Raw genomic sequence first — 13,032 nt, 5'->3', positions numbered from 1 at the left:
ACTGGACGGTTACACAGGGACCCCTCCTGCGAGCGCCTCAGTGTCCCTACGCCGGATACCGTCTACAGACCCATGAGCAGGAGCCCCTCCCTCGCTGGTTTAGGACCTGGGTGACGATGAGGTGACCTGAGGGCACAGAAGGCGCCACAATTACCTGAGCAGGGCGCCTTGGCGCAGCCACAGCCATCGGACTACTTGGGGAAAGCACAGCCCGGGAGCAGCAGGCGCCCTCACCTCGCTGCAGAGCCGCCTCTGTGCACCGAGGACGGTTCCTCTCCACCTTCTGGGTTCAGTCACTGCAGTCCCACCTAGCAGTCCGGGGCCACTCACTGGGCAAACACGAGTATCGCAGATCAACGTGGCCGCTACAAGAGGACCCCGGAAGTTTCGGCCCTACATTAGGCGCACACACGGAAATGCTTCTTTCCGAGCCCTCATTGGCTCTGACGGCATTCGTTCAACGCAGAGCTTTCTGAGTAATGTAGTTAATGTAGTTGACCAGGTTTCAAGGCTGTAAAGAGGGCGCTACCCAGAGGCGCATCTGCAGGAAAAGCCCACCGTCAGGTCAGGAACTCTCCTTAAAAGCGCGCCCTGAGGCCGGGTGCGGTGGCTCACGCCTGTAATACCAGCACTTTTAGAGGCTGAGGCGGGCGGATCGCGAGGTCAGGAGATCGAGACCAGCCTGGCTAACACGGTGAAACCCCGTCCCTATTAAAAACACGAAAAATTAGCCGGGCGTCGTGGCGGGCGCCTGTAGTACCAGCTACTCGGGAGGCTGAAGCAGGAGAATGGCGTGAACCCGGGAGGCGGAGCTTGCAGTGAGCCGAGATCGTGCCACTGCACTCCAGCCTGGGCGACAGCACGAGACTTCGTCTCAAAAACAAACAAAAAAGTGCCCTTCTATGGCAGAGGACGGGTCTCACCTAGCCTTAGAAGCTGTATTGAGATTCCTGGAGACTAGTGTCTGTAACTAATCACTCAAGAATTTGGAAAAATAATATTTCAGATTTCTGGGAGCTCAAGCTAAAACTATTATTTAGGATTCTCCTAAAGACTAAAAATCCAAATTACCACACCGTTTGAAACAGTCGTTCAGTCTCAAAATACCTGCACTGGAAGCAGAGGCTGATAAACGTTATTATGTTATAATTTTTCTGAAGGCACTCAGAGCATTGGGGTCCCTAAGGCAAATCAAGGAAGTTAGAGATGTGCTCCCCTAAAGCAGGAGTGCAAAGTTGAATGTCTGTGATTCCTACAGAAAACAACTCTTCTGCTGATAGAATCTGTGAAAGGAAAATCTTGTGGCCTCAAAATTACTAAGTTAAGGGAAAAGTCAATTTAGGAACTGCTCAGGGCAAACTTGCCTCCCATTCTATTCAGTCATCCCTCTCCTCACTGAGATAGGTGCATAGTCTGATTGCCTCCTTTGGAAAGGCTTATCAGAAACTAAAAAGTATCCAACAATTTGTCTCTCACCTACATGTGACCTGGAAGTCCCCTCCCTGCTTGGAGTTGTCCCCGCCTTTCTGGTCAGAACCAATGTACTTCTTACAAATATTCACTGATGTCTCATGTCCCCCTAAAATGTATAAAACCGGCTGGCGTGGGGGCTTAGGCCTGTAATCCCAGCACTTTGGCAGACGGAGGTGGGCGGATCACGAGGTCAGGAGATCCAGACCATCCTGGCTAACACGGTGAAACCCCTTCTGTAGTAAAAATACATTAAAAAAAAAAAAATCCTGGTGGTGGGCGCCTGTAGTCCCAGCTACTAGGGAGGCTGAGGCAGGAGAATGGCGTGAGCCCGGAAGGCGGAGCTTTCAGTGAGCAGAGATCGCGCTACTCTACTCCAGCAAGTTCAACAGAGCGAGACTCCGTCTCAAACAAAACAAAACAAAACAAAACCAAAAATAGAACCTGTGCCCCAACCACCTTGGGCACGTGCCATCAGGACTTCCTGAAGCTGTGTCACGGGCATGCGTCCTCACTTATGGCAAAATAAACTTTTTTTTTTTTTTTTTGAGACAGAGTCTCCCTCAGTCGCCAGGCTGGAGTGCAGTGGCGAGATCTTGGCTCACTGCAACCTCCGTCTCCCGGGTTCAAGCCATTTTCCTGCCTTAGCCTCCCAAGTAACTGGGCCTACAAGCGCGCAGCACCTTGCCCAGCTAATTATTGTATTTTTAGTGGTTTCATCTTATTGGCCAGGATGGTCTCGATCTCTTGACCTCGTGATCCGCCTGCCTCGGCCTCCCAAAGTGCTGGGATTACAGGAGTGAGCCACTGTGTCTGGCCGGCAAAATAAACTTTTCAAATGGACTGAGACCTGTCTCAAATTTGGGGGGTTCACAAATCAATTGTAGCATTCAATTAATTGTGCAACACTTTTACACACTTAGTATCCTTTACTTGATATTCTAACTTATATTCAACTCATTTTAGGAATTTGAAGTCAGTTTTACATATATAAACAACAATAAAAGATTTGGTAGCTTGGTAGTGGTAATAGCTACCATCCTTAAAGGTGGTGCTCTCCATCTGGTCATACTGGGCATTTGTTAAATCCATGAGTTCATGTCATTGATTGGAAGTGATTATCACTGATTTATCTTAAGAGAGCAGGGAGTGTTCTGCATGAAAAATTAAAATTACATGAGAGAAACAGTTGTAAAATGCAAGATACAAAAGCCTATTAATACTGACTAGACAGGCCAGGCACGGTGGCTCATGCCTGTAATCTCAGCATTTTGGGAGGCCGAGGTGGGTGGATCACCAGGTGAGGAGTTTGAGACCAGCCTGGCCAATATGGTGACACCCTGTCTCTACTAAAAATACAAAATTCGTTGGGTGTGGTGGCATGCACCTCTCATCCCAACTACTTGGGAGGCTGAGGCAGAAGAATCGCTTGAACCCAGGAGGCAGAGGTTACAGTGAGCCAAGATTGAGCCATTGCACTGTAGCCTGGGTGACAGAGCGAGACTCCGTGTGGAAAAAAAAAAAAAAAAAACACTGACTAGGTAATTATTCAACAGTTCTGACAGAAGTAGTTCTGAGGAAACATCAGTAGATGGTGAAAAAACTTAGGGCCTCAGAGAAATGTTAGCAGTGATATCTAAGAGATGGAATTATGCTCAGCACATAATTGGAATGGTCACTCTGATGGTTTTGGCTTCAAAATGAGATTCTTCTTCTTCTTCTTTTTTTTTTTTTTGAGATGGAGTCTCGCTCTGTAGCTCTGTAAAATGGACCAATCAGCACTTTGTAAAATGGACCAATCAGCAGGATGTGGGTGGGGCCAAATAACGGAATAAAAGCTGGCCAGCCAGTAGCAGCAACCCACCCAGGTCCCCTTCCACACTGTGGAAACTTTGTTCTTTCGCTCTTCACAATAAATCTTGCTGTTGCTCACTCTTTGGGCCTGCACTGCCTTTATGAGCTGTAACACTCACTGGGAAGGTATGCAGCTTCACTCCTGAAGCCAGCGAGACCACGAACCCACCAGAAGGAAGAAACTCCAGACACATCTGAACATCTGAAGGAACAAACTCCGGACATACCATCTTTAAGAACTTTAACACTGCCCGTGAGGGTCTGCAGCTTCATACTTGAAGTCAGCAAGACCACGAACCCACTGGAAGGAACCAATTCTGGACACAATACTTTTCAAACAAGGGACCTGTCCAGGCTTCCTTCTGATGACCAACCCACCTCTAATGCTGGCCAGTCTATTTCACACAAAGTTTTCCTGGTGTCATAGTAACACCATAATCTCCCTTAAATCCGTTCTTGAAAATTTTCAACATAGTTCCTAGTGAAGTGGGCTTACTTTGTGCCTGACCCATGCTTCTTTGAGACACAACACCACGCTCACACCACACGCACACCACAAAACAAAGAACAGGTAAAGAACACACACACTTTTACAGTTTACACCAAACCAGAATCAAAACCAAAATCAGAGTATCCAGAAATGCAAGCCAGGTCAAAACCAAAACCAAAGTATCAAGCAATCCAAATCAAGTCAAAAACAAAAACCAAAGTGCCGGTACAGGCACGCCATGGGTGATCAGGCCACCCTTCCACTCAAATGGAGTGGGCAAGTTCCAAAGACTAGTCTTACTAAGTTTCAGATGTCTGGACTCCAAGTGCCTGTTCCTTCCCAGTCTTCAGCCACTGCGTTGATCCTCTGTTGGGGCCTGCCACATGCCGCTCTGGTGAGGTGTTCCACCAGGGCAATTGCCTACCTGGGAGTGCTCTCAGGTTCTGAGTCCCTCAAGCTGGTCAGAGTACCCTGTAGGGATGCTCCACAGGGCAGGCCTAAGCTGCCTAAGGGGCTGCCTCAACTGTCTGTTAATCACCTGGCTTCCCGGTCAGGGAACCAATAAATGTAGCAGGACAAGCCACAGACAAAACCCCTCATACCCAGTTAAAGAAGGAAGGGCTGTATTCAGGTGGGAGCTTTGGCAAGACTCACATCTCCAACAACCAAGCTCCCCAAGTGAGCAATTCCTGTCCCTTTAAGGGCTTACAACTTTAAGGGGGTCCACGTGAGAGGGTAGTGATTGATTGAGCAAGCAGGGGGTACATGACTGGGGGCTGCATGCACTGGTAATCAGAACAGAACAGAACAGGACAGGGATTTTCACAATGCAAAATTTTCCATACAATGTCTGGAATCCATAGATAACATAACCGGTTTGGTCAGGGGTTGATCTTTAACCAGGCCCAGGGTTGGCACTCGGCTGTCTGCCTGTGGATTTCATTTCTGCCTTTTACTTTCTACTTGTTTCTTTGGAGGCAGAAATTGGGCATAAAACAATATGAGGGGTGGTCTCCTCCCTTAACAGCACAAATGCTTAATTAACATTTTTTTTTCTTTTGAGACAGGGTCTGTCACCCAGGCTGGAGTGCAGTGGTTCAGTCATAACTCAGTGCAGCCTGGACCATCTGGGCTCAAGCAGTCCTGCCACCTCAGCCTCCCAAAATTTGGGATTACAGGCGTGTGCCACCGTGCGGGTCAGGAGGCCTCCCTGAGGGGCCGGGAGGTGGAGCTGGGCTTTTCCTTCTGAAGCCCCGCTGGGAATCTCTCTCTTTACCGCCTTGGAACCTGGGAAACTACATTACCCAGAAAGCTCTGCGTCAAATGACAGTGCGGCAGAGCCAGTGAGAGCTCAGATTGAAGGCGATTACAAGTGCGCACGTAAGGTAGAGGCGGGACTCCCGGCGCCCTTTAGTAGCGACCATTTCCATTGGCATTAGGGAGTCCTGGAAGCGCTGTGTTGGGACCATGGTGGTGACTGGATCCAGGAGGTCGAGAGTCCTTCTTCTCTCTGCACAGACGTGACTCTGCAGCTTTTTAACGGCGCCGGCTGCTCTCAACCCAGCTTACCCCACGTGGTCCCATGGCGAAGGCCGCGCTGAGGTTCCCGGTTCAGGTAATTGCGGTGCCTTCCCTGCTATCCGGTCACCTCCTAGTCACACAAATCCTAAAGCAGCGAGGGATCGGCACCTGCTCACGGCTTTGCAACCCGGACCCGGCGTCGTCACACTGAGGTGCTCTCGGAAGAGATCCCTGTTTCAGACACCCGTGGGATGCTGTGGGGAGAGCGAGAGGTACAGGGAGGGGCGCGGGCAATGGCCTGGAGATGGATGGATCCGGGAGGATGGAACCTGGGGTCCACAGGCGCCTGTAGGGAACAACCTGTGAGGCGGAACTCCTCCTGGAAAAGCAAGGAGGCTGGAGGCTGTGAAATCATTGCGAGGACGCTAGAAATAGGAGAATTTCCAAGAAAGAAGGGACTGGATCAAAGTCCAGGCTTTTAAAGTTTCCTAAAGGCCAAATAAATAACAGAGTAGAGAGAGGATGACGTTGGGTCCCTTTGAGATTGAATCCTTGTAGATCATATAGGTGGTAGAGATGACACTTCGTGCTGAGGCACGCAGGTCAGACAATAGTCCAAGGTCACCTGGCTCCATGGACAAAAAAGCGTTCAGGGAGGCCTGAGCTTACCAGATCCTATCAGGGACACAGTCCTGTAAAGTCAGCCTCTTCCCTCAGGCCTTTATGGCTGTAGAAGCATTTAAGGAACGCAAACAAGAAAGTGGAGGGTGTCGCCGGGTGCGGTGGCTCACTCCTGTAATCCCAGCACTTTGGGAGGCCTAGGCGGGAGGATCACCTGAGGTCCGGAGGTAGGGACCAGCCTGACCAACCATGGAGAAACCCTGTCTCTACTAAAAATACAAAATTAGCCAGGCGTGGTGGCGCATGCCTGTAATCCCAGCTACTTGGGAGGCTGAGGCAGGAGACTCGCTTGAACCCGGGAGGCGGAGGTTGCCCTGAGCCGAGATCTCGCGACATTGCACTCCAGCCTGGGCAACCAGAACAAAACTCCGTCTCAAAAAAACAAAAGAAAGAAAGAAATGGAGGGTGTTCTATTTCCTCACTGGTCCTGACTCCTATCCACATGTTCTCTAGCTTGTGGTGGCCTGGGTGTCTTTTAAATTTACTTTAATAGGGCTTGGCGCGGTGGCTCATGCCTGTAATCCCAGCACTTTGGGAGGCCAAGGCAGGTGGATCACGAGCTCAGGAGATCGAGACCATCCTGGCTAACACGGTGAAACCCCGTCTGTATTAAAAATACAAAAAATTAGCCTTTTAGCCTGGCGTGGTGGCGGGCGCCTGTAGTCCCAGCTACTGGGGAGGCTGAGGCAGGAGAATGGCATGAACCCGGGAGGCGGAGCTTGCAGTGAGCCGAGATCGCGCCACTGCACTCCAGCCTGGGCGACAGAGCGAGACTGTCTCAAAAATAAATAAATAAATAAATTTAATTTTTAAAACTTTTTTGAGATAGGTTCTCACTCTGTTGCCCAGGCTGGAGTGCAGTGGCGCGATCTCTACCCACTGCAGCCTCGAATTCCCTGGCTCAGCCTCCTGAATAGCTGGGGCCACAGACGTGCAGTATCATGCCTGGCTACATTTTTATTTTTATGTTTTATTTATTTTTATTTTTAAGTAGAGGCGGTGTTTCGCCATGTTGTCCAGGCTGGCCTCAAACTTCTGGGCTCAAGTGATCCACCCACCTTGGCCACCCAAAGTGCTGAGCTTACAGGCGTGAGCCACCACACCTGGCCGTGGGACTCTTAAGTGGTGTTTTTTCAGACATTTGATCTGGAAACCTTGGAGAAACCCTAAAGCCAAGATCCTAACTCCATGACACGTTGTATGGAGGTATTCCCATTTCAGTGAACCTATGTAAATACACTTAGAAGGTTAACCCTGGATTTTGTGCCAGGAAGCAAAATCCTTAGAGGTAAGACCGATCAGAGCGGGGAGTTGTACTGCAGTTCTGTTTGGCTTCACATTGGAGAACAGAATGTGGAGTTGAGGGAGGAGGAAGGAAGATCAATGTTGAGGCTGGTTCCATAATCCAGGTGAGGGTTAATGAACAATTCATGGCTAAGAAGATGTGGCTGGATTCACTATTCACATTTTGCAAAGGGGAAGATAGATTTTCTAATATGATGGTAAATGTGTGAAAGAGAGGTTTCAGGTATGACCCCATAGTTTTTGGTCTTAGCAGCTGTAGTGACAGAAGCTGTATCAGCTGAGATGAGCAAGTTGAGAGTAGGCATAATATTCACTGGTGTTATAAGGAGGGTTGTTTTCACTGTGTTAAGAATCTGAGGTGATTCAGAGACCAGTTAAGTAGAGGCAACAAGTGAGCAATGTCCACATAGGTTGGGATCTCTGCAAACGAACTGATATTGGGGCCATGCAATATATAGAAGTGAATGTGCAGACTAAGGTGAATTAGCCAAGGGTCACATTTAGGAGGGCACACTTCAGATTAAGGTGGTAAATCTTTTAGCAGGCCAGGAGGCAGTGATTGGAGACTGAAGACTGGATGTCTTGCTTGGATCCCTAGCTGACACTATTGTCATTCATAAACACAGAAGAGGGAGTTAAGTGACAATGAAGGTAAGATGTATCCAACAGCATAGTTTGTCAGGGGACATGGACTTCCATGGAGATAATAGACATGACATGCATTCAGAAATATAGGAGTAATTGAGGGAAGGTGACACTTAGACTGCAGTTTGTGCTTATTTCCCATTATATGCACTTGCCAAGATTGTGACACAACTATGTTTGTGCCTGGGGAGTTTTATTCACCATGGAGTATATGGTCAGGGGGAAATATGCTCATCCGTGGCAGTCACTAGGCCCAGTATGGACGACCAATGGGGCTTGGCTTTAAATGGTGTTAGGTCAAAAGAGGAAGGTCATAATTGCTGAGAGGTCAGCAAATGTGACACAGAAGTGGAATACTGCCACTGATATCTGAAGTCATGTATAGTTCTGTGTTGCTATGGAGCCATGCAAGGGGGCCTTCATAGAATTATTTGAGACTACCACTTCTTTTAGGATCCAATAGAAATGGAATTCTGTGGTGATACTGGATCCTGTTTGAGTTGGCCAAGAGTAGTCTGGATGGTGTCAGCCATGATGTCATGTAAGCCCCAAAATGAAGGCCCAGTGTGATTTGCAACTTGGATATCTGGTGATATTGGTCTGTCCTCAAATGACCTGAGTGCAAATTTCCCACTATACTATTTTTTTTTTTTTTTTTTTTTTAGATGGAGTCTTGCTCTGTCACCCAGGCTGGAATGCAGTGGCACAATCTCGGTTCACTGCAACCTCCACCTCCCAGGTTCAAGCAGTTCTTCTGCTTCAGCTTCCTGAGTAGCTGGGATTACAGGCACCCACCACCGTGCCTAGCTAATTTTTTGTATTTTTAGTAGAGGTGAGATTTTGCCATGTTGGTCAGGCTGGTCTTGAACTCCTGGCCTCATGATCTGCCCGCCTTGGCCTCCCAAAGTGGTGGGATTACAGGCGTGAGCCACCATGCCCAGTCCTCTACTATCTTAAGTAATGTATCATAGCCTAAGAAATCTTTCCATCAGCGGGACCAGGTAGAGTTCCTGACTATTATACTTTGTAGTGTGTTTCAATTCCATTTCTATAACCAGAGTTATTTTAAGAAGCCAGTGGCATCCTCCTGAGGGAATTAGGACATTACACCCTTTTCATCTTACAAAGCTTGCATTATACAATCCCTGGTTACTCTCTCTTATCCACAATGAAACCCCTCTGTGGTGAGAGGTGTCCCTCTTACCAGTTTGTGAATATATTTTATTTTTAAACTGCTCTTGATGGCATCTGTTGAGTATCAGTTGTCATTTATTTTGCCACTTTACAAATAACCTTAGTGGGAGATTTCCACCCACACTAGTAGAAGAAAAAGGAGGGTGTTAAGATACTTTAAGTTGTTTAAAGACCAGAGAGAGGCCAGTGGTGTGTGGCAGTCAGCTGGGGATGGACATGGAATGTACCTGGAAGTCTAAAGAATGAGGTGCATTCAGAGAGGGTATCTCTGCTCTGCTGAAGGTGCTACATTGGGTTTTCCATGACCTCGGCCATACTAGGGGAAGTGCCTGTCAGGAGGGGGTGGACTTTATGTCACAGCCACTGCACGGATACCTATTTGTTCACCTAATTATTGTTGTTGGTGGCTGTACCCCACGACCAGTGGGCCTAGTTTCTCCTATGATTTGAGGACCTTGAGAGGAGGACGTGTGAGAGTAGATGTGTGGGAGAGATGGATTGTGATACCTCAGCATAGGGGTGGTTTGTAGTTTCATCTGTCAACGTCATAACAGGGCACAGTGACTTTTGAAGATGTGGCTGTGAAATTTACCCAGGAGGAATGGAATCTCCTTAGTGAGGCTCAGAGATGCCTGTACCATGATGTGACGCTGGAGAACCTGGCACTTATATCCTCCCTGGGTAAGTTGCCCAGGGTAAGTTGCCCAGGGTAAGACCTTTGTGACCTGAGCTAGTCTCTTTCTTTCCACCTTTTTCTATTGGCAAGACTTTCTCATGTCAGGAGCATGGACACAGCTTCCTACTTCAGTTCTTGGTTGGTAGGACTGAGGTATGCATACTGCCCTCTCCATTCTTGGAGCAGCCCCAACACCTGCTATTGAGCTCCCAGGGAAGAATTCAGAGTGAGAAGTCTTACAGGCATCTTAATGCAGGCTACCTTGTTTGTCCTGTGGATGTTTGTGTGATTTCATCCAGATTTCAGGTTCAGGATCTAATTCATTCCTCTACCTGCTATTTCTTCATGCCTCCCTGTGCCAGGAATTGTCTTCACTGACATTGTCACTGCCTACATAGATTATAGACTGTTCTTGTAATACCGTCCTTAGAAATTCTCTTCGTAGGTCTGGTGCAGTGGCTCATGCCTATAATTTCCACACTCAGGGAGGCCAAGGCAGGTGGATTACTTGAGGCCAGGAGTTCGAGAACAGCCTGGCCAACATGGTGAAACCCCATCTCTACTGAAAATATAAAAATTAGCCGGGTGTGGTGGTGCATGCTTGTAATCCTGGCTACTTGGGAGGCTAAGGTGGGAGGATAGCTTGAACCCAGGAGGCAGAGGTTGCAGTGAGCTGCGATTGTGCCACTGCACTCCAGCCTGAGCAACAGAGCAAGACTCCATCTCAAAAAACAGAAATTCTTTTTGTAATATTTAGTTTACTGTCTGCTCTCATGTGCTGAGTTGTTCTAAGCCAGTGTTGTCTGTTTCCTTGTTCTGTCTTTCCCTTTGTTCTTACATCATGTATGTCTCATGTACTTGGTTATCCTGGTGGTGGGATCATCTTCTGTGGTCAGAAGATGCAAATGAATCTGGCCTCAGCATTGTGGGTTCTGAGTCCCTGAAGAATAGCATCCTATGACAGTGGTGCATGATGTGAAGAGTTTTGTTCAAATCATGACAGAAACCTATTCTATTTCAGTAGTATTTTTGGGGCCAGACAAGTAAGCACACATGATTTCTGTATCATCTTTTCTCCTTCATTCTTGTTTTTGGTTTTGTTTGTTTGTTTTTTGAGAAAGGGTCTTATTCTGTTGCCCAGGCTGGAGTGCAGTAGCTTGATCTCTGCTCACTGCAACCTCTGCCTCCTGGGCTGAAGCAATTCTCCTGCCTCAGCCTCCTGAGAAGCTGGGAATACAGGTGTGTGCCGTTACGCCCAGCTAATTTTTTTTTTTTTTTTGAGACAGAGTCTCACTTTGTTGCCCAGGCTGGAGTGTAGTGGTGCGATCTCAGCTCACTGCAACCTCCACCTCCCGGGTTCAAGCAATTCTTCTGCCTTAGTCTCCCAAGTAGCTGGGACTACAGCCACGCACCACCACGCCTGGCTAGTTTTTGTGTTTTTAGTAGAGATGGGGTTTCACCATATTGGCCAGGCTGGTCTCAAACTCCTGACTTCATGATCTGCCTGCCTTGGCCTCCCACAGTGCTGGGATTACAGGCATGATCCACTGCACCTGGCCTTCTCCATTTTTTTTTTTTTTTTTTTTTTGAGATGGATTTTCGTTCTTGTTGTCCAGGCTGGAGTGCAATGGTGTGATCTTGCTCACTGCAACCTCTGTCTCCCGGGCCCAAGCGATTCTCCTGCCCTCAGCCTCCTGAGTAGCTGGGATTACAGGCATGTGCCACCATGCCTGGCTAATGAAAGGGTGGCCTGCCCCTCCACACCTGTGGGTGTTTCTCATCAGGTGGAATGAGAGATGTGAGAAAAGAAAGAGACACAGATCCAAAATATAGAGAAAGAAAAGTGGGCCCAGGGGACCAGCACTCAGCATGCCGAGGAACCCTGCCGGCACCAGTCTATGAGTTCCTTCAGTATTTATTGATCATTATCTCTACCATCTCGGAGAGGGGGATGTGGCAGGACAAAACAGGGTAATAGAGGGGAGAGGGTCAGCAGGAAAACATGTGAACAAATGTCTCTGCATCATAAACAAGGTAAAGAAAAAAGTGCTGTGCTTTTGATGTGCATATACATAAACATCTCAATGCCTTAAAGAGCAGTATTGCCTCCAGCATGTCTCACCTCCAGCCCTAAGGCAGTTTTCTCCTATCTCAGTAGATGGAAGATATGATTGGGTTTTACACCTAGTCATTCCATTGCCCAGGGATGAGCAGGAGACAGATGCCTTCCTCTTATCTCAACTGCAAAGAGGCCTTCCTCTTTACTAATCCTAAGCACAGACCCTTTACAGGCATCAGGCTGTCAGGTCTTTCCCTTCCCATGAGGCCATATCTCAGGCTATCACATGGGGAGAAACCTTGGGCAATATCTGGCTTTCCTAGGCAGTGTTTTGTGTCCCTGCCTACTTGAGATTAGGGAGTGGTGATGACTTTTAACAAGCATTCTGCCTTCAAGCACTTGTTTAACAAAGCACATCCTGCATAGCCCAAAATCCGTTTAACCTTGAGTTGACACAGCACATGTTTCTGGAGCACAGGGTTGGGGGTAGGGTTACAGATTAACAGCATCTCAAGGCAGAATAATTTTTCTTAGTACAGAACAAAATGGAGTCTCTTATGTCTACTTCTTTCTACACAGACACAGTAACAGTCTGATCTCTCTTTCTTTTCCCCACAGGCTAATATTTTGTATTTTTAGTAGAGACAGGGTTTCTCCATGTTGGTCAGGCTGGTCTCGAAATCCTGACCTCAGGTGATCCACCCACCTCCACCTCCCAAAGTGCTGGGATTACAGGCATGACCCAGGGTGCCTGGCCCTTTTCTTCTCTCTTCTCTCTTTTCTCTTCCCTCTTCCCTCTTCCTCCCTCCCCTCCCCTCCCCTCTCCTCTTTTCTTTTCTTTTTTGAGACAGGTTCTCACACTGTCATTTCTGTTACCTGGAGTGCAGTGGTGTGAATATAGTTCACACAGCCTCAACCTCCTGGGCTCAAGTGATCCTCCAGCCTCAGTCTCCTGAGTAGCTAGGACTACAGGTGCACACCATCATGCCTGGCCAATGTTTGTAGAGAGGAGGTTTTGCTGTGTTGCTCGGGCTGGTCTTGATCTCCTGGGCTTGAGTGATCCCTTTGCCTTAGCCTCCCAAAGTGCTGGGATTACAGGCATGAGTCACCGTGCTTGGCCATTTTAAAAATAATTTC

General features: G+C 48.0%; 3 protein-coding genes across 13 annotated transcripts in view; 1 reads left to right on the top strand and 2 right to left on the bottom strand.

Moving 5' to 3' along the window:
* Positions 1 to 13,032, bottom strand: part of LOC103888720 (zinc finger protein 586) — an 85,364-nt gene that overhangs the window by 26,458 nt on the left and 45,874 nt on the right. Inside the window, exon 1 of one of the 3 annotated variants that reach the window (XM_024236595.3) lies at positions 155 to 277. The exons of 1 other annotated variant lie outside the window; for it this stretch is intronic. In XM_024236595.3, the coding sequence (XP_024092363.3) occupies positions 155 to 187 (33 nt within the window). In that variant the 5' untranslated portion in view covers positions 188 to 277. Of the gene's footprint in view, positions 1 to 154; positions 278 to 13,032 lie in introns of those variants that run through there. One more of the 3 variants, XM_024236597.3, reaches the window with a different exon arrangement.
* Positions 1 to 13,032, bottom strand: part of LOC112130069 (zinc finger protein 587) — a 99,016-nt gene that overhangs the window by 41,753 nt on the left and 44,231 nt on the right. Inside the window, exon 1 of one of the 2 annotated variants that reach the window (XM_063720352.1) lies at positions 235 to 729. The exons of the other annotated variant lie outside the window; for it this stretch is intronic. The gene's annotated coding sequence lies outside the window, so the exon portion shown is untranslated. Of the gene's footprint in view, positions 1 to 234; positions 730 to 13,032 lie in introns of those variants that run through there. 2 annotated transcript variants of the gene reach the window in all.
* The window catches only part of ZNF552 (zinc finger protein 552), a 40,323-nt gene continuing 29,716 nt past the window's right edge, over positions 2,426 to 13,032 (top strand). For 3 of the 8 annotated variants that reach the window (XR_010138679.1, XR_010138680.1, XR_010138678.1), the window contains exon 1: positions 2,426 to 9,841. The gene's annotated coding sequence lies outside the window, so the exon portion shown is untranslated. Of the gene's footprint in view, positions 9,870 to 13,032 lie in introns of all 8 variants that reach the window. The other 5 variants (XR_010138682.1, XR_010138681.1, XR_010138677.1 and 2 more) reach the window with 5 other exon arrangements.

The sequence above is a fragment of the Pongo abelii genome, chromosome 20 (assembly GCF_028885655.2).
Source record: "Pongo abelii isolate AG06213 chromosome 20, NHGRI_mPonAbe1-v2.0_pri, whole genome shotgun sequence".
In the NCBI taxonomy this organism is placed as follows: Eukaryota; Metazoa; Chordata; class Mammalia; order Primates; family Hominidae; genus Pongo; species Pongo abelii.
This window is presented reverse-complemented; position numbering and strand designations above follow the sequence as displayed.